Consider the following 25,818-nt stretch of genomic DNA (forward strand, 5'->3'; position numbering starts at 1 on the left):
ATTTTACTGAAGACTGTATGTGATTAAAGGCTGTAGGTCTTGGATTAGAGTTTGTATTTGATCTTGTACTCCTTAATCAAGGTCTTAGTCTTGGTTAGCATTTGTAAAAATAATGTTTGTGCTGTCTTTTCTTTTTTTTGCATTCACAAAATTTGCCAAGAAGTAATGAATTCTTCTAGAAAACTGCCTAATCCATGTCACAATCCACGAATGAAGCTGACTAGCTGAGGTAAAGCCTTGGCCTTGATGGTTTTTGGTCTCGATCTTGGTATCAACCCCAATAAAACTCGATTCGATCTCACCTAGTCCTGGTCTTGGACTTGACACTGGTGGTCCTGACTACAGCCCTGTGATGTTTTGGTCATTTTCACTTTCTGGACACACTGCACTAGCGTAGGAGTTCAGTGATAAAAATGGACAGATTTCTCTGTCCATCTCCCTCTGCTACTCCCTCAACAACATCGAGTGACTCTGACTCAGTGGAACAACAGAAGTGAAGAAAACAAAACTCCCAAAATTTTTATTGTGTATGGATTTACAGGTCTGAAAAGTCTTGGCACCCTATTTTTTTAATACAAACTTTCGTATAGATTTTTAATTTTATGACTTCTACATTACTGATTCAGTCCAAAAACATTTTAGATTCCAAACATTAGTTTTCCAGCACAAAATGAAATGTTCCAGAAAAATGTTTGTATGTCAGAAAAGAAAGCAGCAGATTCCATAAGAGACACTTTTCAGATAAAAACATAATGAAGGCTGCTGGGTTTCGCTGCAGAAATAAGAAGCGAGTCGACAGTCAAAGTCTCCAGAAGAACTGTGGCTGCTTCTGCAAGATGCTCAGTAACACTTACCAGATATTTTCATTATAAAACTGCACAAATTGTACCCGAGACTACTAAGTAAAGGGTCGTCACACAAATATTGACTTTATTACTGTTTACTGCTCTTTATTGTATTTCTTTTTAGTGTAGAAACATTTAATTTCATTATTTTTGAAGGCGTCTTTGCTCTAGAGCATTTCTTCACATGTGCCTAAGACTTTTGCACAGTACTGTATATCTAGTACTTTACTGTCTTTAATGTAAGCTGATGAAGGCTTGGAGTCACAGAAAATTGATAATGTCCACTTGCCTGAAACTTTGGGAAACCCCTGGTCTTATGCCTCAGTAATATTAGCTATATGGTGGGTTTCCATCACTGCTATCAGCTCAGAGTGTCAGAGTGTTTATGTTGCTAGGATTCTCCCGTCTTTCACTCAGCTTGAAAACAATAGTGTGACAGACGAAGAAGCGAATTGAATCACAGAGGGCAAACACTGTCGCTCAGGTTGATGAAAGAATATCACACACTCGGATAAGTCACAGAAATATCCCTATTGTCCTCACGGCGCACTTCGGGGAAGTTGGAGTGGAGCTGATGGAAAAACAAACCCACAGACAAAAGCAGTGAATTAGGTGACCATTCATCCCTGAAGCCTCGACACACACTCCTGATTTATCCTCAGGTGATCCCATCAGTGTCACTTAATGATAACTCACAGAGACTCACGGACACACACGCACACACACACACACACACACACACACACACACACGCACACACAAACCTGTCAGGAGCAGCAGGTAACCTTTGGCATGAGAAGGTTGGGGATTCTTCAAAGGCACAGTCTTTTCTGTAACTAAAAATCTCACACACACACACACACACACACACACTTTTTTAACTTATTAAAGAACAACACATCAGACTTTTTGCTCATTCATAGTTACATATATGTTGTAGCTTTCTTTCTTTCTTTTGTTCTTTCTTTCCTTCTTTCTTCCTTCTTTCCTTCCTTTCTTCCAACTAAACACTGACTTGCTCCAAGTGCATTTAAGGTGATATCTGTTTTCTCCACTAGAGGGCAGTCTTTATTTTAAATTATAGCTTGTTGCAAGTCTTATGCATTAAACTATTTGTATTCTTCTTGTTTGTGATCCTTATATAGTTTAATCAACTGATATTTAATTACTCTGGTTATACAAACAGCACTACAATCACATTTCATTGTCGTTTCAATGCTGTGTCTGTAGATGTTTATCATAATCAGAGCCTAAACCAAGTGATTTCCATTTAAAGCATCAGTAAGAGGTGTTTTTATAAATTACTGCTCACAGGTTCGTGTTGTAATGTGGCAGTAACATGCTGAGAAGATTATATCATGGAGGTTTGGGGTTTTCTTTTAGTTCCAAAACACACAAATGAAATGAATATTAATTGGATTAAACGAGCAAGTGAAGACCTTATTACACAGGAGTATTCCTCACTGCACACACAGTCTGAAAAGGCACAGGTGTTACTAGGATGAACTTTCGAAACGATCTGCAGTGCACTGCTGAATGAGGCATTAACGTGAGCGTGATATTAATGTGAATCTGGGGCTGAAATGAGAGCAGCACACAGCCAGGCCTCAGAGCCTCCACATTACAGAGGAAAACTTATATTAAAGATGAAAAGGTCAGGCATTAAAAGATGGTGGATGCAAATCTGAGGACACTGCGTAGGATGTGCCCAAGGTTAAGTGTCACTAGGAATCCTGTCAGAAACCTGCCTTCTTGCGTAAAGCACTCAGATTATAAGACTGACACTATTTTGGGGGAAAAATTCTTAAATAACATATTTTGTCTCCGTCAAATTGTCACTGACAAATTCCTGGTTTATATTTTCAGTAACTACAACTAGCACACAGTGAGCTGGATGTGAGGCCTTATGGGTGATTTTATAGCTAGCCATGCCACAAACTATATATCTATTAGATCTGTTTGCTGCAGGAGGGGTTTAGAGAAAAAGGAAAGAAGAAAAAAAAGATCAAAAACTCCCTTAAGATCACATCTCTGATTATTTTTATGAAGAATAATGCAAGTGTTCAATTATTAAGGACATGATGCAAATGCATATTATCATACTTATTGATTGATTGATTGATTGACTGATTGATTGATTGTAGCCAGTACAATTATACCTGAATTGTACACACACACACACACACACACACACAGAGAGAGAGAGAGAGAGAGAGAGAGAGAGAGAGAGAGAGAGACTTTACTGATCATATGAACTGGTTTATTAAACTTGGAGTTAGATTAAGATTGTGTTAAATTACTGAGAATTAGATTAGTAAATGAAGACATTTATTAGAAACATATTAATTGTTTCTCAAAGGCCTGGCATCAGATTAAATCCATTCATGTGACCAGTCGATTAGACTCAGGACCATAATAACTATATAGTACCTATAAATGATTCCCATCATCATTAAACATGTTCTAATAAAATTCCAGACATTTAATATTCATTGATTTTCTCATGGCTTGTGTTTACTCTTTCAGATCTTTTTTTAGATCTATGCCTACTTTTTTTTTTAAGTTAAAAATTCAACAAAAATTAATATTTTATATTTCAAAGAGATATTTATTTATTTATTTATTTATTAGCACAAATAGGGCTATGGTACTGTTATAGTTTTAAGTGTGTGAGGTGATTGTATTTTGTATTTTATATTATGGAAAATTACTGCAGTCTCAGGAAGGACTTCACTGCAGTAGGGAAGGGGTCTGCTGATGTACCCTAGAGAAGTACATTTTTAGGGAGTAGGGAATAGGGAGTAGGGAATAGGTAGTAGAGTATAAGGAGTAGGGAGTAGGGAACAGGGAGTAGGGAATAGGGTGTAGGGTATAAGGAGTAGGGAATAGGGAGTAGAGAATAGGGAGCAGGGTGTAGAGAGTAGGGAAAATGGGAACAAGGAGTAGAGAACAGGGAGTAGGGAATGGGGAACAGGGAGTAGAGAATGGGGAACAGGGAGTAGGGAATGGGGAATAGGGAACAGGGAGTAAGGAATAGGGAGTAGGGAATGGGGAACAGGGAGTAGGGAATGGGGAATAGGGAACAGGGAGTAGGGAATGGGGAATAGGGAATAGGGAGTAGGGAATGGGGAACAGAGAGTAGGGAATGGGGAATGGGGAACAGGGAGTAGGGAATGGGGAATAGGGAGTAGGGAATGGGGAATAGTGAGTAGGGAATGGGGAACAGGGAATAGGGAGTAGGGAATGGGGAATAGGGAGTAGGGAATGGGGAACAGGGAACAGGGAGTAGGGAATGGGGAATAGGGAACAGGGAGTAGGGAATGGGGAATAGGGAGTAGGGAATGGGGAACAGGGAATAGGGAGTAGGGAATGGGGAACAGGGAATAGGGAGTAGGGAATGGGGAATAGGGAGTAGGGAATGGGGAACAGGGAATAGGGAGTAGGGAATGGGGAATAGGGAGTAGGGTGCGTATGGAGAACATGGTGGAGCTGTAAAGAACTGGAAAAACTGAAAAAACGGTCAACAAAATCAGAAGCCTAACATAGATATAAGACCTTTAACATCGTGTTAGTTTTTTATATAGCGATCAAAAATAATTTCGCCTTTAAAAATACGAACAAAAACAATTTTTGTAAACAAACGGGTTAACGGTACTTCCGGGTTCGTCACTCGCTTCCGGTCAGCTGCAGACTGTTCACCGCGGGGGCTCATGGGTAAGTGCAATATATTATAACAAAAATGCGTTGATTAAAACAAATTAAATATATTAATTTATTGTATAAAATGTTTAATAGCATTTTAATTTCTTGTACTATACCCGAATCAAGTCGGATTTTATTTTTAGCGTTTTTATTGCAGTATAAATACAAAGTTAGGACATTTTCCGAGCAGGATTCATATTACAGTCTATAAATCAACCTTAAATAAAATGAAACGCAATTTATTTGTTAATATAATGTTTTTTAACGTGTCATGCTGAAATGCGGCGCGAAAGGGATTATGGGTAACCCCCTTTGGGACCGCTGCTGTGAAATGGGAATATTTTTCTGACCCTAGTGAATAAAATCATGCAATAAGTCTCTGTGTACACACAAGGAGCCTTTGTTTTGCGTGGATTAGCAGCGCTTGTGTAGGAAAACTTTAAGTGGAGGAGTATTTTTAGTTTTTTTTTTAACGCGAAAGACTGATCAATAGGACACACAGGGAGTCACGTGACTGCTGGAACATGCTGGGGGTGGGCAGCAGCAGCAGCATCAGCAGCATCCTCTCTTTCAGTGTCTCCCAATGCCTTTCAGAATGAGAAAGCAAAATGTGTCCATCATCAAAGCCTTTTTATTTCCTTTAAATTGCATTTTGGCTTTTGTTGCATGAAATGCACTGATAGTTGTTTTTTTTTTTAATCCTTCCCCTCCTTTTATCTTTCATGCACCTCATTTAATCCTGCTGTGGTGATGAATGGTGCAGCAGGAATCATGGCTGGCCTTCTTGCCACAGCCATTTATCTTTTCTGCTTCCCATCTAAGGAAGAGAATTCTCCCATCTGAACAAAAAGCCCTGCTTTACAGTAGCGCTCAGGTAGGTCACCGTCTGTCTCCTGTTTGCTCTTTGAATTTTTTATAAATCAGATGTTTCATTGTGAAGTTACACAAGGCCTGAGATTACATAATAGATTGTGCTTGCGCCGTATTAGACACACACAAACCCTGCATGGGTTTAATTGATAGTGCCTATTCCTGTTACATCATGCATTTCAGCTTTAGAATCAGATTGGCCATTAGTCTACTGAGTGAATGGATTCATTCCTTCATTCGTTCGTTCAGTGGAGGTTAGAGGTTACACGCTTTTGATTGGCTGAGGGATCTCGGGTGTCTGCGGTCTGTGTTTAGGTTGTGATCACATCTGCAGCGGATTTATTGACATTTCAGAAAGTCAATTCATGCTCATGTGTATTTATTATAAAATAAAAAAGAGCTCTGTAAGAATGTACGTGTCAAAAGAGCCGAGGCTGAAGTGAGCTCTATTCTGACAGCATTAGTTTTACATGGAGAGGTGATGTAGAGTAGTATAATCTTTACTGGAGTATCTGTGGAAATCTAGTCCTGTTCATCATGTCCGTCATTTTTGTCTGTCTTTAGCCCTATTTGGATGGGGTTACTTTTACACAGGAAGGTGGGGTATTTATTAGTGGTGTACTTGTGAAAATTTTAGTCCTGTCCAAATCTGTTACGCTGAGCATTTTTATAAACAGCATTTCCAGGTGTGGAAAGATTGTGCCATCTTTTTACCTTCTATAAAAGAACAGACTTAATAATATATTAGTAATATATATTAGGTAATATGTTAGTAATATATCCCATTTGAACTGATGCGTTAGTAAAGATTATGTTATATCCTGTGGGAAAAGTGTTGTAGTAAAGAAGTAAAGAAAGGAGTAGGGAGTACATGTAGTAAAGAAAGTACATCTTAAAACTTCAGAGGTTTATGTAAGCTTTATTATAATGTAATTATTCTAATCTCTGGATTTATCTCTGGAAATTTTCTGGTTACGCCGTCTTTTACTTACTATAAAACAAAACACTGTGTAGAAATTAAAACAGGTAACATAAAGTACATATATCCTCTCTGAACTGACTTGCTGATAAAGATTTCATTATATCTCATGGGAAAAGTGGATTCATGATTTTTTTTTTTTTGAAGAAAGTGCATCTTGAAACAGCTGAAGCTGATGTATTTAAACAGGATTTGTGTGACATGGGGAATGTAGGGTGATATAATTATTACCAGTATATCAATGAAACTCTAGAAAAACCCCAGGTAATTTACATCCCAAAGATTCCCTTATATCCTGTGGGAAAAGAAGGTTTGGTGATTTTTCTTAAGATTCTTCTAGTCTTGAAACAGCTGAGGCAGAGATGACATTTCAGGGCCATTGTCTGTATTATACGTATAAACAATATGGCAAAAACATGTACTTTAAGGCATATGGTTTAATTGTGACATAATTTATCATGATCATCAATATTATATCATCATATTGAACATACTAACTGTTATATGATACACAGAAAAGTCAATTTTTCTTTCTTCATACCACCACATATTGAAAAAACATCCTCCAAACGTTTATGAACGCAGCTTGAGAGACTTCACTAGAGATAGTGATGCAAACACACAGACTTTTTTTGGATGCTATTTTTTATCCTTGTGACTAAGAGTCCAGGAAAAGCACATTATTTCATGATGATTTACTGCCTCGAGTGTTGATGATGTGCAGCTCCACTCTGCTTTCCCTAACACACTTAGATGTTTCACATTTTAACACAAAGTTCAAAGGCTCTGAAAATCAGAGCTCTGTGTGTTAGAGGTTAAAGTTTAGAAGTGGAAAAGTCATCACAGGGTTAGAGGTCAGAGTTTAATCTGAGTGCTTGTCCTCGGCTTGGCTGCTGTCTGAAAGATAAGAGTGATATGAGAGCTCTGAGTGTCAGCTGATGCCTCATACTGATCTGATATGAACCAAAATAGCACACTGACATCATATTCCAAATCATATTGCAACATGGATAAAGTAAAACAAACTGCCGAATCCGTGATGTGTTCTGGTTACAGACTGATCTGTGTTCTTTTATCTATTTATTTTGGATTATGGCAATGTCTTAGTTTATCAGCGCAACCACAAGAAAGTTATCTAGAACCTCTAGAAGGCCAGAATGTTTAAAAAATACAATATCGAGTGTTAGAGTGCTCAATTGCATGCTGCATGCTTGTGTAATAGACTAATATTACAGTATCATGATAACGATTAACAAGTGAAAAAAATGGGCAGCCTTTGCATCACCACACGTGCTCACGTGTAGAAACACAGCAGTGAATCAGATACTGAGCATGTGTTGAATTGATGCATTCATATGCAAATATTAGCAACGAGGTATGTTCCATTGGATCCAAGTTAACTTCTTATATTCAGGGTTTTTTTTTTTTTTAAATTGTAAGTCACATTCTGTAACTCTGAAAGATTTAGTAACTACACTGAAACTAATGGGAAAGGTGTGCAGCTACAAGAGTGAGGAATGTAAATCTGTGAAAAGCTTTAGCCCTATTTGGACAGGATTAGTTGGACATGTAGAGGTGGGGTAATGTAATTTTTCTCAGGGTATCTGTGGGATCTTAGTCTCGTCCGAATCCGTCATGTCAGTCATTTTTTTTTTATATACGATCTGTCTGGGAAGATTACAGCGTATTTTTCCCTAGTATAAAATAACCTGTAGAAATAACCCAGGTAATATAGTAAATATACTGTAGGTCCTGTCAGAATGGACGTGTTGGTAAAGATTGCATTTTATCCTGTGTGAAAAAGGTTTTGAACTTTGTTTTCAGGATAAAGATACTCCAGGAAGAGTTAACTTTTTTTCCAAGTCCGAGTTTAAATAGCAGAGCTATGAATCTAGACAATGTTTAAAAAGATGTGTCACGTCAGCGACGTTCTGAAGGTGTTTTGTAAGTTATTGAGTTCTTAGCACAGGTACAGAAACCATACATATGTATATGGTCATGTGATCAAGTGCAATCTGGTATATGGTCTCCTAATGATCAAGCACAATTTGCATGGCCACGCCTCCAACAACAAGCGCTTATAGGAAAAGTCAAAACAAGTCACCTGACGGTAGATCACACGGCTTTCTATCTCTTCTGTCCGACTGAGATTCGCTAATCAATAATGTAAGAAACTAAGAAGGACGGGCAAGAAGTATGTGTACACGTGAACATCACACTCGTATGTGATTGTTGAACGTCTCCTTCCAGATTTATTCTCCTATTTGCTGTTATAATAAGCTCCACTCTTCTGGGAAGCTTTCCACTAGATGTTGGAGCGTGGCTGTGGGGATTTGTGTTCATTCAGCTACAAGAGCATTAGTGAGGTCAGGAGCTGATGTTGGGATGTCGAGGAGGTCTGGGGTTCAGTCGGTGTTCCAGTTCATCCCAAAGGTGTTCAGTGGGGTTGAGGTCAGGGCTCTGTGCAGGACAGTCGAGCTCTTCCACTCCAATCTTCTCACACCATGTCTTCATGGAGCTCGCTTTGTGCACAGGGGCATTGTCATGCTGGAGCAGGTTTGAGCTTCTCAGTTCCAGTGAAGGGAAACTGTAATGCTACAGCACACAGAGATGTTCTATACAATTGTGTGCTTCCAACTTTGTGGCAACAGTTTGGGGAAGAAACACATATGGATGTGATGATCAAGTGTCCACAAACTTTTAGCCACATAGTGTAATAATAAAGATAGAAAATAAAATGTCCTAATATCCAATCAACTCCTCGTTACGATGCACTTTTAATTTTATAGCATGACGACACCACACATGCAATTGTTCAGTGTTTGTAGGAGTATAGATGATAGCAACAATATAGATAGCAGCAATAAAAAAAGAAAATATATTATTACTCTTTCCACTCTTAGGATATATTGCTGTATACTTTTCCTTAAACGTCACTGAAATTTGTCCTGGTGTGTTTGCCTTTTCAATCCATCATCGTCATCATTTAATATTTTATTTGGCCTCTGACTCACCATACACAAAAATCTCCAGCTATAATGATTGATGTGTGATTATATATTATTACCCAGCAGCTCGGTAAGTCTCAAGACCAGGCCCTGATTACACACACACACACACACACACACACACATACACACACACCACCCCTGCAGAGCCGTCGCAGCTCCCCAGTCACCATGATGATGGGCCTTTGTTCTTTTTTTTATTCCTCTGAAGGTACACAAGATCCCGTTTTCTAATCCTTTCGTTCTTTTTTTGTTTATTTCCAACCTCTCCTCTCGCCCCCCAGCTCTCTGGCTTCCGCAGCTGGTTGCGTTTGCAAGCCAGTACTGTCTCTTCTGACACACACACACACCACACACACACACACACACACACACACACGTAGACAAAAGGCCAGAGCTGCCTGTCGAACACTGCCCCCTTTTTCCTTTGCATCTGCGAAGACACAGGGTGACCCACAGGACAGGAGGAAGAGAAGAAATAAAAAACAAAATAATAAAACACATACATACACACTGAATATACTGAACACACACACACAGAAACAGAATGGGGCCTGGATGGATCGAGATGCAGCGTTTGCATGGATTTTGGAATCATGGAAGATTCCCAGTAGACGAGGGAGCAAAGAGATTTAGGGTAGGCACCGGTTCATGCATGTTTGCATTGGTGTGTGTGTGTGTGTGTGTGTGTGCGTGTGTGTTTATGGCCTTTTGTTTTCTCTCCCTCAGTTAGAGAAGACAGGGTGCTTGGGTTGCCCAGGACAAGACAGCTGATTTTAATTGACAGAAATCCCCCTCTCTCTTTCTCTTTCTCTCTCTTTCTTTCTGGGAGAAGACGAGGAAGGAGAGGAAGCAGGGACGTTGGATAAAGGGAGAGGAGCATGAACTGGAGAGAGTGAGAGAGTGAGTGAGGGGGGAGGTAGAGCAGGAAAACGGAAGAGCAAAACCAGTGCTGCAGAATGGGGTAGAAACGGAGAGGCAAGAATCAAAAACGAGGCCAGGTACCGAGCCGTGTTTACTGTTTACTACTCCTCCTTCATCTGCTTTTTTTCTTTTCTCAGGAAACACACAGGGAGAGAAAGAGAGAGAGAGAGACACAGAGAGAGAGAGAGACAGTGCACGATGCTCGTCGTTTCTGGCTTCTTTTCGGCTTCCATTTCCATCTTAACGCCATCCATCCATCCATATAAACCCATTCCCGAGCCTGGCGCGTGCATGTTCACTGTCCACGAGCGTTCACGTCTGTTTTTCAGGCCTAGTCCTTTCTTCAGAGGAGCACTCGAGGTCTCGGGCCATGAAAACTTCATCCATGTTTAACGTAGATGACGTCAGGAATGACTTTGAGATGCATTTGCTTGTATTTCAGCATTTATTTTCAGTAATTGTGTGTAATCCTATCTACAGGTCACACCAGGATCATCGACACTCGATGTTTCATGACATCACGGTTTCTGGCAATAAAAAAAATCTGACCTAACATGACTATCTTGACAGGAATGTTCCAGTTCTGACGGAAATGTGTGTGTGTGTGTGTGTGTGTGAGTGTGTGTGAGTGTGTGTGAGTGTGTGTGTGTCCTGCGAGGCTGCACTGCAGCACACACATTATGTGAGGGGACCGGAACCGGTTGAAACCGGTTTGAGGCAGATGAGGAACAATGCAGTCACTGTGCTACAGGGCAGATAGCAAGGCTTTAAAAAAGAAAATAGGGAGCAAAAGAAGCCTGAGTGCATGTTACCAGGGTCATGTCAGGGTTTCATACCGTACTCCTTCTCATCGCAGGTTCCTGCATGTTCGAGACAGGGCCGGATAGCACGAGCAGCCATGATGGAGGAGGGAAAAGTCACACGTTAGCAGCTTTTTTTTGGGTCACGATATCACAATCAGTGTGGCTGCCCGGGCCGAGCTGCTGTTTGTCAGGCGTAATGTGACCCATGAGTGCTGCGAGGGAAAGTGGGATTTTTTCAGTGGAGAGAGAGCGAGAAAGGAAGGAAGGAAGGAAGAAAGGAGGGAAGGAGGGAGGGAGGTATTTGGTGGTGGCAGAGGGTGAGAGAGTGGTGTGTTTGAGGGGGAGGAAGGAAGGAAAGAAGGATGAAAGGAGGTTGTTTTGCAGTAAAAATGGTCGGAAGCGAGGGTGAGGAGTGCTTCATTTGCATGCTTTCACTACTCTGTGTGTGTGTTTGTCAGGATCCCTGACTGAATTTATCAGGTTGTGTTGCTTTATGTGATCTGAGGCATCTGATTTTCATGGTAGCTTTGCTTGCTGGCTTATTTTGAGGCCTTGTTTTAAGCCTTTTTCCTTTTTCTCCATCATAACCTCCCTTTTTTGCTGTTTTTGTAATGTGTTTGTGAGTGTGGATGAATGTGTGTATGGAGGAGAAGGCAAAGGAGAAGGAGGAGGAGGAGGGAGAAGGCCATTTTGGCCCTGCCTGTGCAGAGCGTGCAGATGTTAATAACAGTAATGGAGGACAGGCTGGCTGCAGTGAGCTCAACCACTAGAATACAGGCAGCAGTGGGGTTAGCACTGGTGGCTAACCTGACTAGCCCATCCTCATCTTTCTGGATTTGATCTTTTCTCCATAACATGACATATTTCGTATCACAGCACTGTTATGGAGGATGTTTGGCCAAATCTGCTTGCGTTCCTCAATGTATCTTAATTTTCCACGATACATGAAGATCATTCAGTTAAACCAGATTAAACCAGTTTCATCTATCTAGGTTAATTTATGCTACATTAATAAAAGGTACTTATTATTTAGCGACGAGATGTCTTGATGTGTAGATTATTGGTTACAGTAGGCTATGCCTGTCGCAATTATTCAATTTTAGCTGACAAAAAACCACTTTGCATCATGCTGTGATCGGAAAATAATCAACGACAGGGTGGTATGATGAGTTACTGTTACCACCCCAAAGTGGTCAATTGTTTTTCTACAACAGCCCCCAGTGCACAAAATGTTTAATTCCTCTTCTATCTAAAATAGCAATTTTCCAATAATCCTTTTATAGTTAAGTTTAATGTCAAGGAATGTCCACAAAACAAGTTAGTTCCTGTTGTCACTTACGTTATAGCAGCGATAAACAGTCGTTCCCTTACCAGCCTCTCTTTTTTCACTTTCTTGAAGTTAATAAGACAAAAAAAAAGCTTGTCACATTTCCCAAGATACCTCAAAGCGTAAACTCCTCTGTCCTGAAGATATCGGAAATGTTACAGCTTTACCTCTGACGATACAATGCACTGAAACTGGAGACTTCTTCCATAAATCCTTCCATTAATCAACGCCTTCTGACCAATCACAATCCAGAATTCAACAACGCTGTGGTACAATACATAGTAGCACGCAATACATCAAAAGCCCAAAGCTAATGCAGGTGGTGTTCTGATTGCAGTCACGTTTCCTTTATAATTCCTGGGAGTTCATGGACAGCTGTAGATTTATACATAATTTCAAAGGAAAGGCAGCCTTAAGTATTTCCAGAACATTAAACCTCATGCAAAACATTCGACAGAAGCAAAGAGGCAGTGCTTTTCATGTTCAGCTGGAAAGATTATCTGTAATTCCACATAATAAAGTTTTCCATCAAAGTAAATTTGAACATGATGGCTAAATGCTGTCTTATTTTGTGTGGTAAAAATACTACTTTACAGTAAAAACTGTTATTTTTCAAAATATGATAAATTACCTGTTATATATAATTTTAATGGGCTGCTGCACCGTGTGTGGTTCTCTAGGGAAAGTGTCCATTTATAATTCAAGTGTCTTTTAAGGTGATGTATAATTTAAGGCAGGATGTAATTGTTTTGATGCCAAATTAACATTATATTTATTCTTTATCTCTTTTTCTTTCAAAAGGGTTTTAGCTCATTTTCATAAGACCATGGGCGACATGAAAACCCCGGACTTTGATGATCTACTTGCGGCCTTTGACATTCCTGATATGGTCGACCCCAAGGCCGCTATCGAATCCGGCCATGATGACCACGAGGGACAGCTCAAACAAAACGTCCACCATGATGAGGACTCCCACGTTCCCTCGATGCAAGATGTCGGAGTGAGCGTCATTGTCAAGAATGTTCGAAACATTGACGCCAACGATCACTCACTTTCAGACAAAGATATCCATTCCTCAGTTGGAAACGGAATGCACAACGGGTTCATGGCCATGTCGCCTAACAACCGGTTTAGCAAAGATGGTGACAAGCTTCAAAAAGGTGGAAATCATGGAACAGAAGTGACTGGCTCCAGGTATAACCAGTTCAGTCCCATTTCCAGTGCCGATGAGTTTGATGATGATGACAAGATTGAAGTAGATGACCCTTTGGACAGGCAAAACAATTTACCTTGTTTCAGACCAAATCCTCTTACAGGACTTAGCTCTAAGCGAGAGGAGCTTTCTTCTAACCTTTCAGGCAATGGTCCATCTAAGATGGGAACTAATGGCAATTATAGCCATTCGAAAACTGAAAACACTAATACCAATGGTACTTTAGGAAACCCAAATGCCTATGATCCTCCAAAACTGAGAAAAACAGAGGACCATCTCAAAGAGGTACTCAATGGCCAAGACGGAAAAGAAGCACGGGAGCCAGTTGTTGGGTTGAGTATTACCAACCTGTCTCAAGCCAAGGCTAAATCATCTGCCAAGCTCTCATCCTGCATTGCTGCTATTGCTGCTCTTAGTGCAAAAAAGGCCAGCACAGACTTGACAGCTGCTGAACCCACTGTTAATAAACAGGACTCTCCAAAAGAGGCTAAGGAGAGTCCAAAGGCAACAGAAAAGATCCCAGAGCAAGAGTCAGCCCTGGAGCTTGCCAAGAAAATGCTTTCTAAACAGCCCGAGAGTCCTTGTAGTGTTTCCAGCGAGAACAGCAGCAAAGGGTCTCCATCATCCCCTGCGGGATCCACCCCTGTCATTCCTAAAGTGCGCATTAAAACCATCAAGACATCTTCAGGCCAGATCAAGAGGACTGTCACCAGGGTGCTGCCAGAGTTTGACCCTGAAGGTCTGAAGAAGGGTATCGACTCCGGATCCATTGTGGTATCTTCCTTCTTGTCTTCCCCCACATCAAACTCTGTTTTGTCATCTCCTACCCGAACAGCACTCCCTACCACTGTGGTAGCGACTTCTGGAGGTTCAACCATTGAAGTCACGAAGCAAATGACCATCAAGCCTGTTGCTACTGCCTTCCTACCGGTGTCTGCAGTAAAAACTGCCGGTTCCCAGGTAATCAACTTAAAATTGGCCAACAATACAACAGTAAAAGCCACAGTCATACCTGCTGCGTCTGTTCAAAGTGCCAGCAGTGCCATCCTCAAAGCTGCCAATGCTATTCAGCAGCAAACAGTTGTGGTACCTGCTTCCAGCCTCGCCAACACCAAACTTGTGCCAAAGACTGTCCATCTTACCAACTTGAACCTCCTGCCCCAAGCTGCATCAGCCTCCGAGCTCCACCAGGTTCTGTCTAAACCCCAGCAACCCATCAAACAAGCCATGATAGCCAGCCAACCTCCTAAGAAAGTGTCCCGTGTGCAAGTGCTGGCCAGTTCACAGAGTTCAGTTGTTGAGGCCTTCAACAAGGTCTTGAGCAGCATCAACCCTGTGCCGGTGTATGTTCCCAATCTTTGCCCTCCTTCCTCAGCGTGTATTTCGTTACCATCCCGTGGCTATAAATGCCTCGAGTGCGGTGACTCCTTTGCTCTTGAGAAAAGTCTAACTCAACATTATGACAGAAGAAGTGTTCGTATTGAAGTCACGTGCAACCACTGCTCCAAGAACTTGGTCTTTTACAACAAGTGCAGTCTCCTATCCCATGCCAGAGGACACAAAGACAAAGGGGTGGTCATGCAGTGTTCCCACCTTATCTTAAAGCCCATACCAGCTGATCAGATGATCTTGGCCCCGTCGGTGACCTCTAGCGCCCCCATTTCAACTACAGTTCACGGTTCTTCTGCAGGAAATCAGGGGAAAAGTGAAACAACAGTGATCTCAGCACCTTCTTCAGCTCCTGTAGTGGCTGCCATGCCCCTGGATGAAGATGCTTCTCGAGTGTGTCGATCGAATCTCAAGTGCTTGGAGTGTAATGAGGTGTTTCAAGAAGAGTCGTCTCTGGCCATGCACTATCAACAGGCTGCTGAGTCGAGTGGACAAGTATGTTCGAACGCTATAGATCCACTCTTATGTGATCTTTGAAGCTTTTTAAAAAGTCAGCCTGAAATAAATGTGCATGCCTTGCAGTATGATACACACAGGACATGAAAACAAAACAATGTAATCTCTGTGTATAGCGCTTATATTCTTTTACAGTACGTTCTTTTTATTCTCCTTCTGCTGCAGAAAACCTGCACCATCTGCCAAATGCTGCTGCCAAACCAGTGCAGCTTCGCCTCTCATCAGCGAATCCATCAGCACAAGTCTCCGTACATCTGCCCAGAGTGCGGCGCCATCTGTCGCTCCGTCCATTTCCAATCCCATGTCACCAAGAACTGCCTGCACTACACGCGCCGAGTGGGCTACCGGTCAGTCCCCGCATCAGCTCATGTGGTCATTACTTCATTATTTCATCACTTCATATCATTGTCTGGTGACAGAAGCTTTTTTTGCTCTTATTGTACATTTTGCTGAACAGCTCACTTTTATGAGGTAGGGATGCTGAGCAAGCATTTAACTGCTCATGATTGCACCATCAGCAGCAGCGTAGCCAGGTCTGAGCTTTTATTTTTACTAACTTCATTCTGTGGGTAGATTCTTTTTTTGTCCATAGGTTTGGGTTTGGGTTAAATAGAGCCTAAAATCAGTGATCCAGTGTATTCATTCTCACAGGTATTTTTTATTAGTGACAATATATCTAAGAATTTATGATCAATTTTGGCCATGTAGAATGTAAAATATGTATTGTATGACATTACTTTTAAATATCACAATGTTGCTTAATTGTAAAAGCAGTTTTTACTGTAATGCTGTTGAATTCTAGATTCTGATTGGTCAGAAGGTGTTGATTAATTTTGTTGAGAACAGATGCATTCGTTCTAATACGTTATCATTTCTGTAGTAATAGCTCATTCACAAGGACTTGTACACTCCTCATAAACGGATTAAAAAACAAACAATTGTTCTGTAATGAGGTGTTTATTCAGCATTTATGGAAGGAGTCTCCAGTGTCAGCACTTTGTAACAGTCAGAGGTAAAGCTGTAACTTTAGGTTTTCTGACGTCTTCAGGACAGAGATGTTTAAGCTTTTTTTCATAAAAAAAAAAAAAAAAAAAAAAGAGTGAGAGAAAAAGAGAAAAAAGAGAGGTTGGTGAGGTAACGACTGTTTATAGCTGCTGTAACGTAAGTGAGAACAGGAACAAATGTTCCATGATATTGAACGTAACTATAAATGAATTTTTGTCAAATTGCTGTGGTATAAGAGGAATTAAACACTTCGTGGACTGGGGATTATCTAAGAGGAATCTCCACATCACTCCACCCTGTTGTTGATTATTTTCCTATAAAAGCACATCACTTATTCCTTACTTATTTTGTTTAAAATCGTACAGACCTGGCAACCCTGTTCAGCAAGCTTGGAGCTCTGACATTACAGATTACAGATGTAACCACCGTTATGGTGGTCTCGTTGACATGTAGCTGCAGTCATATTTATTTGAAGGCATAAGGTCCGATCCTTATCTTGTTCTGTTCATCCTCAGATGTGTCCACTGTAGCGTGATCTTTGCTGATGTTGCTGCTCTCAAGTCACATACCCAGGGCTCCCACTGTGAGATCTTCTACAAATGCCCTATCTGCCCCATGGCCTTCAAATCTGCTCCGGGCACTCACTCCCACGCCTACACTCAGCACCCGGGTGTGAAGATCGGAGAGCCTAAGTGAGTCTTATATTTATTCCACATACTGTACGTACTGTACATTATTGTGATTTTACACTACCTATATCATCTAAAGACTTCATTTGAGAAGAAGAATATAAATGCTAATTTGCCCTTGTGAATTTTGCCACAGCTGCTAAATCAAATGGCACTGATTACAGATTTTTTAAAAATCTTCTAAAAATTAACAAAGCATTTTTAAATATTTTTCCATAAATAGAGCACAGATTTTACGTGGCAATTTAATAAGTGAGTCAGATCGGTTCCTATACACCCACTTCCTCCTGTGATGCTTTGTTTCCCAAACAGTGACAGAGTAGAAACGAATTATCCACAGTAGCTTGTAGATTTTTTTTTTCCAAACCCAGTTTCTCCTCCACTAATCAGCTTTCGCTAATGAAAAGAGCAGGTGGCTCCTTTGTGCTTCAGCGTGACTGTCAGGAAACATAATCACACCTCGACTAAACAGCCCATATTAAAGACCCGTGACATGTGTATTGACTCTCGATGACACATGTGAGTGAACGTCTTTCAATACGGCCATTTTTGTCCACGTTAAGTGACGGGAATATTCGTCTTTATAACAGATGTGGCTGTGATTGAGACATATCCTGTCCGGTTCAACTATATTTGTTCAACATGTTGTCATTTCTGCAATGGGTTTGTCATTTTAAAACATTTCAGACATATTAATATCATTTTCTCAAATAGTGCAGGATATGAGTGTCTTCAATTATTATCTTTAGGATATAATTAGTAAGCAGTGATCGTAAATATTACCATCCTAATATTACCGTAGTGGCGTTAATTTCAGAGATGGATAGAGAATTGGTTATTTAATCATTTAAGGTATGATCTAACGTTAAAACAATCGTACTGTATTAATATTGGTGGCATAAAATACTTTCATGACAGTTCCACTAAAATGATTAAAATAAGATGCTAGCATTTAGCATTTATGGAAGGAGTCTCCAGTGTCAGCGCTGACTTTACGTTTTCCAACATCTTCAGGACAGAAGAGTTTCTTTGTGGTTTCTTGGTAGCATGACAAGCTGTGGTTTTTTTTTTTTTTTTGGTCTTATTAACTTTGAGAGAGAGAGAAAAAAGAAGCTGGTGAGGGAACGACTGTTTATAGCTGCTATAATGCAGGTTTCTGCTATAACATAACTTGTTTCACAGACGCTCCAGAACATTAAATGTAACTCTTAATGGGTAAAATATAAAAATACAATAAATAATGAACTTTTCGTGTTTTTTTGTAGGTTGATCTACAAATGCTCCATGTGTGATACAGTCTTCACCCAGCAGATTCTGCTCTACACACACTTTGACCAGCACCTTTCCAGTCAGAAAGTGTCTGTCTTCAAATGTCCGGACTGCTCCATGCACTACGCCCAAAAGCAGCTCATGCTGGATCATATTAAGGTGATGATGGAAATTAAGGTGCTGCAGTGTTAAAAATTCCTTCTGCATATCAGTAACTCTGTTTTTGTGTTCAGGATATCGTCCCTGCTTGGTACCATTTGTAGTCAAATTTCCACCAATATAGTAATCATATCTGTGTAGTGTTTATTTTTCAGAACACTTACCCTGCACGTGTCTCCGTTCTCTCTTTACAGTCAACACACGGGACGCTGAAGACCATCGACGGTCCCCCGAACCTCGGCATTAATCTACCGCTCAGCAGCAAGCCGATCAACTCCCTGACCCCGAACTCCAACAGCAAAGACTTGGGTCCTGTAAACAGCCTGGACAAAGGGGACAAGAAGCCCCTGTCTCCTGTGAAGAAACCCGGTAACGGGACTGACATTCACAAAAAGCCCGTCTCGTCATCCGTGTCGTCCTCGTGTCCTGGCTGGACGTGTAAGGAGTGTGATCGTCTCTTCACACAGAGAGAAGTCTTCATCGCTCATATGAAGAGAGAGCATGGGAAGGTAATGAAGCGAGGAAACCCAGTGTTCCATCAAGCTAATAAAAGTTAATTGGCAATAGCTGTTCATATAGCTCACTAACCAAATCCTCCAGTAACCAATCAAATGCTAGGTAAGGAACTCAACACTCTGCAACATGCTGTTATAGGAACATAATCAACAACAGGGTGGTGTGATGAAGCGGAGTTACTGTTACCACCCTGAAGTGTTTTAACTCTTTTAACCCAGCAATTTTCCAACAGTTCCAATTTTTAATTTATTAATGAATGACACAACATATATTTATCCATTTATAGTTACATTTAATGTTGTGTCACTTACGTTATAGCAGCAATAATGAGTCATTCCCTCACCAGCCTCTATTTATTCTCTCTCTTAAAGTTAATAAGACAAAAATGTATGCAGCTTGTCATGTTACTGAGAAAACACAAGAAGCGTAAACTCCTCTGTCCTGAAGATGTCAGAAAACTTAAAGTTACAGCTTTACCTCTGACTGTTACAAAGCGCTGACACTGGAGACTCCTTCCATCAGTGTTAAATAAACATGTTTCTCCTTACAGAAAATTTCACCATATGTCCTATACATTGATTTTTTTTAGATTTGCGATTTCCTCACACTGTCCTCAAGTTCCACATCACCGCTTACATTTTTTTAGCTGAAACATGTCACGAATTGACACCGTGGTTAAATAACTGACCAATAGCAGCCTGTTCAGAGTGATGTGTGTAATTTGCAACAATCAGAAATCAACAACCATAAGAGGGAACATGTGACTACAATTCTCTACAATTCTTCCCACTGAAGGTGGGGTTAAGTGGATTCCATGCAGAAATAATGGTTCATAAATGAAGAGTTTAGGCAGAAACATTGTGAGGAGGATAATATTAGCCCTTTAAAGGGAAATAACACACTTTGCCTTGGGGTTAGCCGAGTCGTGACGTGTGTGCTGATGAGTTGAAAACGCACAATGAGGTGATTACAGTGCCAGCGCGGTCTGGACGAGGGCTGAACAGCAGGGAAGGTTTATTGTTGTCACAAAAAACAAATTCACAAGTGTTTATACAAGTGTTTATATAACTGTATGTAGGCCGCTGATTAACGCCACACCCACTGTGAACATTAATGAGAAATATTATTCGAATGTTTTGTACATTTGTCCTTTTGAGCATAATCCATACAGCAGAGTGTTTAAAATGATTCTGTCTTTTTCTGTTTTTCACTTTTTCTCTCTGCAGCAACTGAAGAAACATCCGTGTCGTCAGTGCGACAAGTCGTTTAGTTCCTCACACAGTCTCTGCAGACACAATCGGATCAAACATAAAGGCGTTCGGAAAGTTTACTCCTGTCCGTGAGTATCACTGAGTCCGCCTGTTGCTTGTCTGTGTGAATAAAATGAGTGCTGGCAAAATTAAGATGTAACCCGTTTTAATTTTTCAGCAATTCCTGTTTTAAAGATGGGAAAAAATGCCACCACTGATAAGATAGATTTTTATAAAGGTTTTTAATATATAGCTCTTTTTTCATTCCAAGTCCAAAATCTCAAAGTGCTTTAGACTGTATGTAAAAGATTGACAAATGATGAATAAATCTATGAAAACCATTACAAATTAAATAAAATAAAATAAATGTTTTAGAGATGTGTTAGATGTTAAAAAAATTCCTCATTTTTATTTAGCAAGAAGAGACTGTAGCTCATTGTCTTCTTGTGAGATGTTTTCTACTGCCTCACACACAAACATTTAGGAGTTTGCAGGTTTAAAGTTCAGCTAAATGAACTTCAGGAAATCTCATTTACCGGAACTGAACCTCTTTCACACATTGACGTGAAATGTTCTTTTTTTAATAGTCAAATTTTATGTAGATTTGGTTTTTGGAGAAAGAAATTGCCGTTTCATCAACGTTTCAAGGTTTTATTTCATTTGGATAAAAAGTGGTTTTGCATAAGACAAATCATAAAGCAAATTGCATAGCTATGATATGGTTTTGTAGTAACACACTTTACAAATCAGAGGGTTCTGCACCGCTTTCTTCCCTCAGTCACTGTCCGGACTCCAAACGCACTTTCACCAAGAGGCTGCTGTTGGAGAAACACATCCAGCTGATGCACGGCATTAAGGAAGCGGAGAGAAAGTCAGTGGTGGAGTCCAGCAGCACGGAGGAGTCCACTGTTAAAGAGCAGGTGATTTTTACTAGCTGTATGGAATGAGATACATTAAACCTGCATTTCCATCACCACCTTCCCTTTATGACTTATTCTACAAATGTGTATTTGGAGTGAGTAGAGGGAGTGTGAGTGTGTGTGTGTGTGTGTATATATATATATATATATATATATATATATATATATATATATATATATATATATATATATATAAAGTACTGTGCAGAAGTTTTAAGCACTGTAGAGCAGAGCGGCCTCAAAAATAATGAAACTAAATGTTTCTACATTTAAAAAAATCCTATAAAGAGCAGTAAACAGTAATAAATGAAACAAAGTCAATATATGGGGTGACAATCCTTTGCTTTAAATAAATAAAGCAGTATCTGAGGTGCAGTGTGTGCAGTTTTATAAGGAAATGAGCTGGAAGTGTTACTGAGCATCTTGCAGAAGCAGCCACAGTTCTTCTGGAGACTTTGACTGTCGACTCGCTTCTTATTTCTGCAGCGAAACCCAGCAGCCTTCATTATGTTTTTATCTGAAAAGTGTCTCTTATGGAATCTGCTGCTTTCTTTACTGACATACAAACATTTTTCTGTAACATTTCATTTTGTGCTGGAAAACTAATGTTTGGAATCTAAAATGTTTTTGTTCTGAATCAATAATGTAGAAGTCAGAAAATAAACATCTATAACTGATTAGATAGAACTGCTCCTGTTTAAACTTCAGCTTCATCCGTCATTTAGGTTAACGTTAATAAGTTAAAAACTAACAGCTAACTAATGGCCTTGAGGGAAAATGTCCAAAAACAACATCACAGAACTAAATTAAACTGTATTTTAACATGAATACACATAGATAAATATTTTCTTTTTTAAAAAAAAGGCAAATCTGGATAGATAAATAAAATTTTAACGAACAATCTAATGTGCTGTGTGGTCAGGTCCTGAAAATATTTCCTAAACAACTCCCACTTTTTATTAAAGATGGACGAACATTTGGATAGAAACTGCATCATATACTGTAGAGTGACTTATTATAGGACTGATATGATGATATAATATTGATAATGTGATCAATTATGTCACAATACGCTTTTCTGAGATGTCATGGATATAGTGGTGACTTTTTATGAAATTTTTCTTAAATTGATTTAAGTATGTGCGTAACCCGACTCTGAATGTGCATAACTTTCCCTGCATAAATAGTAACGTAACTTTTAGACTTAAATCGCAGAAGTCGAATACGAACCCTAATGTTCCTGTTTGTGTGAGCAGGTACGCAGTCCCAAACGAAAGCTCAACTCTGACGGTGAGGACGCCGAAGAAGAGGAAGAGGAAGAAGACGAGGAAGAGCGACGTGAGGGGATTCCCAGCCACGAGCGCACGGGCTCCTCGTGCCCTCAGCCCATGAAGAAGCTGAAGGTGAGCGTGTTAAAGACTCACAGATGCGCCGTGTGCAGCTTCTCCACCACCGAGCTGCCGCTTTTCCAGAAGCATCTCCCGTCGCACAAGACAGACGGCTCGTCACACCAGTGCTCCGAGTGCGGCCTGTGCTACACGTCGCGCCACTCGCTCGCGCGACACCTCTTCATCGTGCACAAGATGAAGGAGCCTCCAAGCGCCGAGCAGCAGGAGAACGCTCCGAACGTGCCGGACACGCAGTGCAGGGTGTGCGGCAAGACGTTCGACACGGAGCCGGCTTTAAACACACACATGCGCACGCACGGCATGGCCTTCATCAAATCCAAGAGACTGAGCGCAGCTGAGAAGTGAGAGTTTTACAGAAATCTGATATCTGTCTCAAACACGAATAAAGAACCACGTTTGAGACGGAACCGACCTTCATAATCAGAGAGACTCAGATACGCAACTAGAAAAACGTGGAAAAACAGGAAAAGTGCCGGGCTCTTATGGAAATGTGAAAACGGGAGACGTGCAGAAAAACACGCCTTAAACACATACACGCACACGTGGGAAAATACGTTGTTGTTTTTCCTAGAAATGTGAAAACGTGGACAGAAGGTGGACCATGGAGACGTTATACGTCTCGCTCCTGCATCTCTGTACGCCTCACGTATATACGACTTATATATAAATACACATATATATGAGAAATGTATAAATATAAATAAGCACACTTGTGTGTTTGAGGATATGTAATATATTGAAAGTGGAATTATGTGTATTTAAATATCTATGAAAAACGCATTTTGTACACTTTATGATAGATGTTTGTATGGATGTCCAATAGATCTTTTATACGGCAGAAGTTTTATTTTCTATTAGACCCGTCTCGTCCTTATGTTCTCGAGCGAGCCAAATGTGTGGAAACCTAGTCGTCTTCACCAGGTTCCAAACTTGTTCACTCGGCTTAAGCTGGAATTCATTTCGAGCTCCTTTATTAAGCTGTTCATTCAGATTTGAAAGAAGTTTTAGATAGAATTTTACCGCAAACGTATTCAATAAGCAAAGACATGTTTGGTATCTGCAAACCTCATCACACTCACCTCACAAACACCATCTGCACATTTCAGAAAATATCAGTCTGTTTTATCATCTGAATCACTTCTGACCTACAATTCAGCCTTCAGAATTTAGGCCACGCCCCCTGCCCGTGTCGGACGCTGGTGCGGACTGATGCCAAGCTAGAGTCGGTGACTTGAGTCTAAAGGTTACGTCAATATTTATGCAGGAAAATTTCTCAAAATCGTAATGTGTGTGTGGGATGTAGGTGATTTTATCACACTTTTAATTTGCTATTTTTATTTTTCAGATTAATAAAACGATGCCTCCGTTTGTGTTAACGGAAAATGTATTCACAGTTTGAAGGATAAGCTGACCAAGCACTCATCTGATATGCTTATAGAGAAGCTTTAAGTTCATTCATAATTTTATTCTTTTAAATTAGTGCTTGGTCTCTAATTAAGATGCATTTCCTCCAACTCTCCTTCGATATTTCTCTATTAAATATTGGCTTCAAATGGCATTCCATATTGTTTTTGAGTGTATTTACAGCCAAAACGTAAATTTCAGAGTGTGGTTACTTCGAACTGTCAGACAATGGCGCTGGCTATCGAGCTGATATCACACAAGAAAAATGTGTGTAAGTACAAGGTCGGAATGAGGTGTAACTGAGACATACCTGTGTTTTAGGCGAAGTCCGCTCTGTTTGTAACTCTTGCGTATTTGCGTAAAGTTACCTCTGAGGTGTGAATACTGCTGTGTATTTCAGTATTAAATCCTCACTGTGCGCTTAACTCAGCTCTGAATACTCTGAATGCAGCCTTTTAGTAAAAACTAAAGAAGCAGCCTTCAGACACCAAACATGTCTCCTCAGATTGACTGCATTTGTTTTTTCTTTTTTTTTTTTTTTTTTTTGGACTAAACTGTTTACTTTATTTCATCATTCTTATTTGCTTCCATGACTTTTTAGATTTTTTTATGATTGGAACACTACAGATAACAGATATTTTAGCACTTTCAGCCACTGCCAGAGGACCATATCAAACCCATGTGTCTTAGCATCCGTCTTTTCTGAGAGCTCGTTTCTGAGTTAGATTTCATATCACAGCTTTTTTCTGTGTTCATATCAAGCAGCACCATGCTGGGTTTTTTTGCCTTTTATTTCCTTTAGTCTTAATTTTCATTGTTTCATCAGGAACTGTTGAAATACAGACGCAGGGCAAAATACTGCATTTATGGTATGTTTTAGTACTTATGTAACCCCCAGAAATCAGGTAATTCTGTTCTGCCCTGCTAATCTGGCTCATTTCCAGTTCCCCAAAATAATTCTGTAGGAAAATATTTGCCAAATTTCCTTTTCTGCTAATTCACAGGCATTTAATTTAGCTCCGCTGCTCCGATGACTCGGCTGGTGATCCTAATTTGCTTGCTTTCAATGGAAGAATGTGTCTATAAACATGAAACTGGAATGTTTTCAAAGCAGTTAGCCGTTAGCTAAGACGTTTTTCATCATTTTCAACTGGTGAGACGTGAGATATTGTATAAGCAAATAATAACAATAAAAAAATCTTTATTACAGTGCTATGTTTGTTCAGAATTTCCACACAGGACACAGGTTGGATGTATTTATGTGGTTTTTTTTTACTTTTTTGGATAAATGAACATTTGTGAGAACGCGTTTGTTTGTGCATGAGAGAAGCTGTTTTACGATGGTCGTTTCTTAGGCTGTCTTGCTGCTGTTCAGTAGACTTGTCCGATGTTTGTGTAAAAAAACCCACAAAAATAGTTACTGTCAATAAACAATACAGAAAACAAACCTGAACTCAGATGTACACTGGGGTTTTTATTCAGCAAATAGCAAAGATTGCTATCGTGCACATAGTAAAGCGCTGAGGTTCTTGGCACTTGAAGTACTTTATCCAGCAAAAACAAAGCTATGAGTTTTAACTGTTAATTATTTTCATACCAAGAAATGGTAATTATATTAAAA

At 40.0% G+C, this 25,818-nt stretch overlaps 1 protein-coding gene across 5 annotated transcripts; it reads left to right on the forward strand.

The window, feature by feature from the left end:
* The first annotated feature begins 4,811 nt into the window (after positions 1 to 4,811).
* On the forward strand, positions 4,812 to 25,650 carry znf532 (zinc finger protein 532). 5 transcript variants are annotated; one of them, XM_053240371.1, is made up of 10 exons: positions 9,553 to 10,041; positions 10,240 to 10,307; positions 13,260 to 15,555; positions 15,742 to 15,923; positions 17,097 to 17,273; positions 18,536 to 18,698; positions 18,893 to 19,207; positions 20,441 to 20,553; positions 21,243 to 21,384; positions 22,641 to 25,650. In XM_053240371.1, the coding sequence occupies exons 1-10, from the start codon at positions 9,952 to 9,954 to the stop codon at positions 23,136 to 23,138; spliced, it is 4,044 nt and encodes a 1,347-aa protein (XP_053096346.1). In that variant the 5' UTR covers positions 9,553 to 9,951; the 3' UTR covers positions 23,139 to 25,650. The 5 variants fall into 5 exon arrangements, with proteins under 5 accessions (XP_026784895.3, XP_053096346.1, XP_053096345.1 ...); XM_053240370.1 differs by lacking the exon at positions 10,240 to 10,307 and adding an exon at positions 10,466 to 11,536; XM_026929094.3 differs by lacking the exons at positions 9,553 to 10,041; positions 10,240 to 10,307 and adding an exon at positions 4,812 to 5,421.
* The last annotated feature ends 168 nt before the right edge of the window (positions 25,651 to 25,818 follow it).

The sequence above is a fragment of the Pangasianodon hypophthalmus genome, chromosome 15, assembly GCF_027358585.1.
Source record: "Pangasianodon hypophthalmus isolate fPanHyp1 chromosome 15, fPanHyp1.pri, whole genome shotgun sequence".
In the NCBI taxonomy this organism is placed as follows: Eukaryota; Metazoa; Chordata; class Actinopteri; order Siluriformes; family Pangasiidae; genus Pangasianodon; species Pangasianodon hypophthalmus.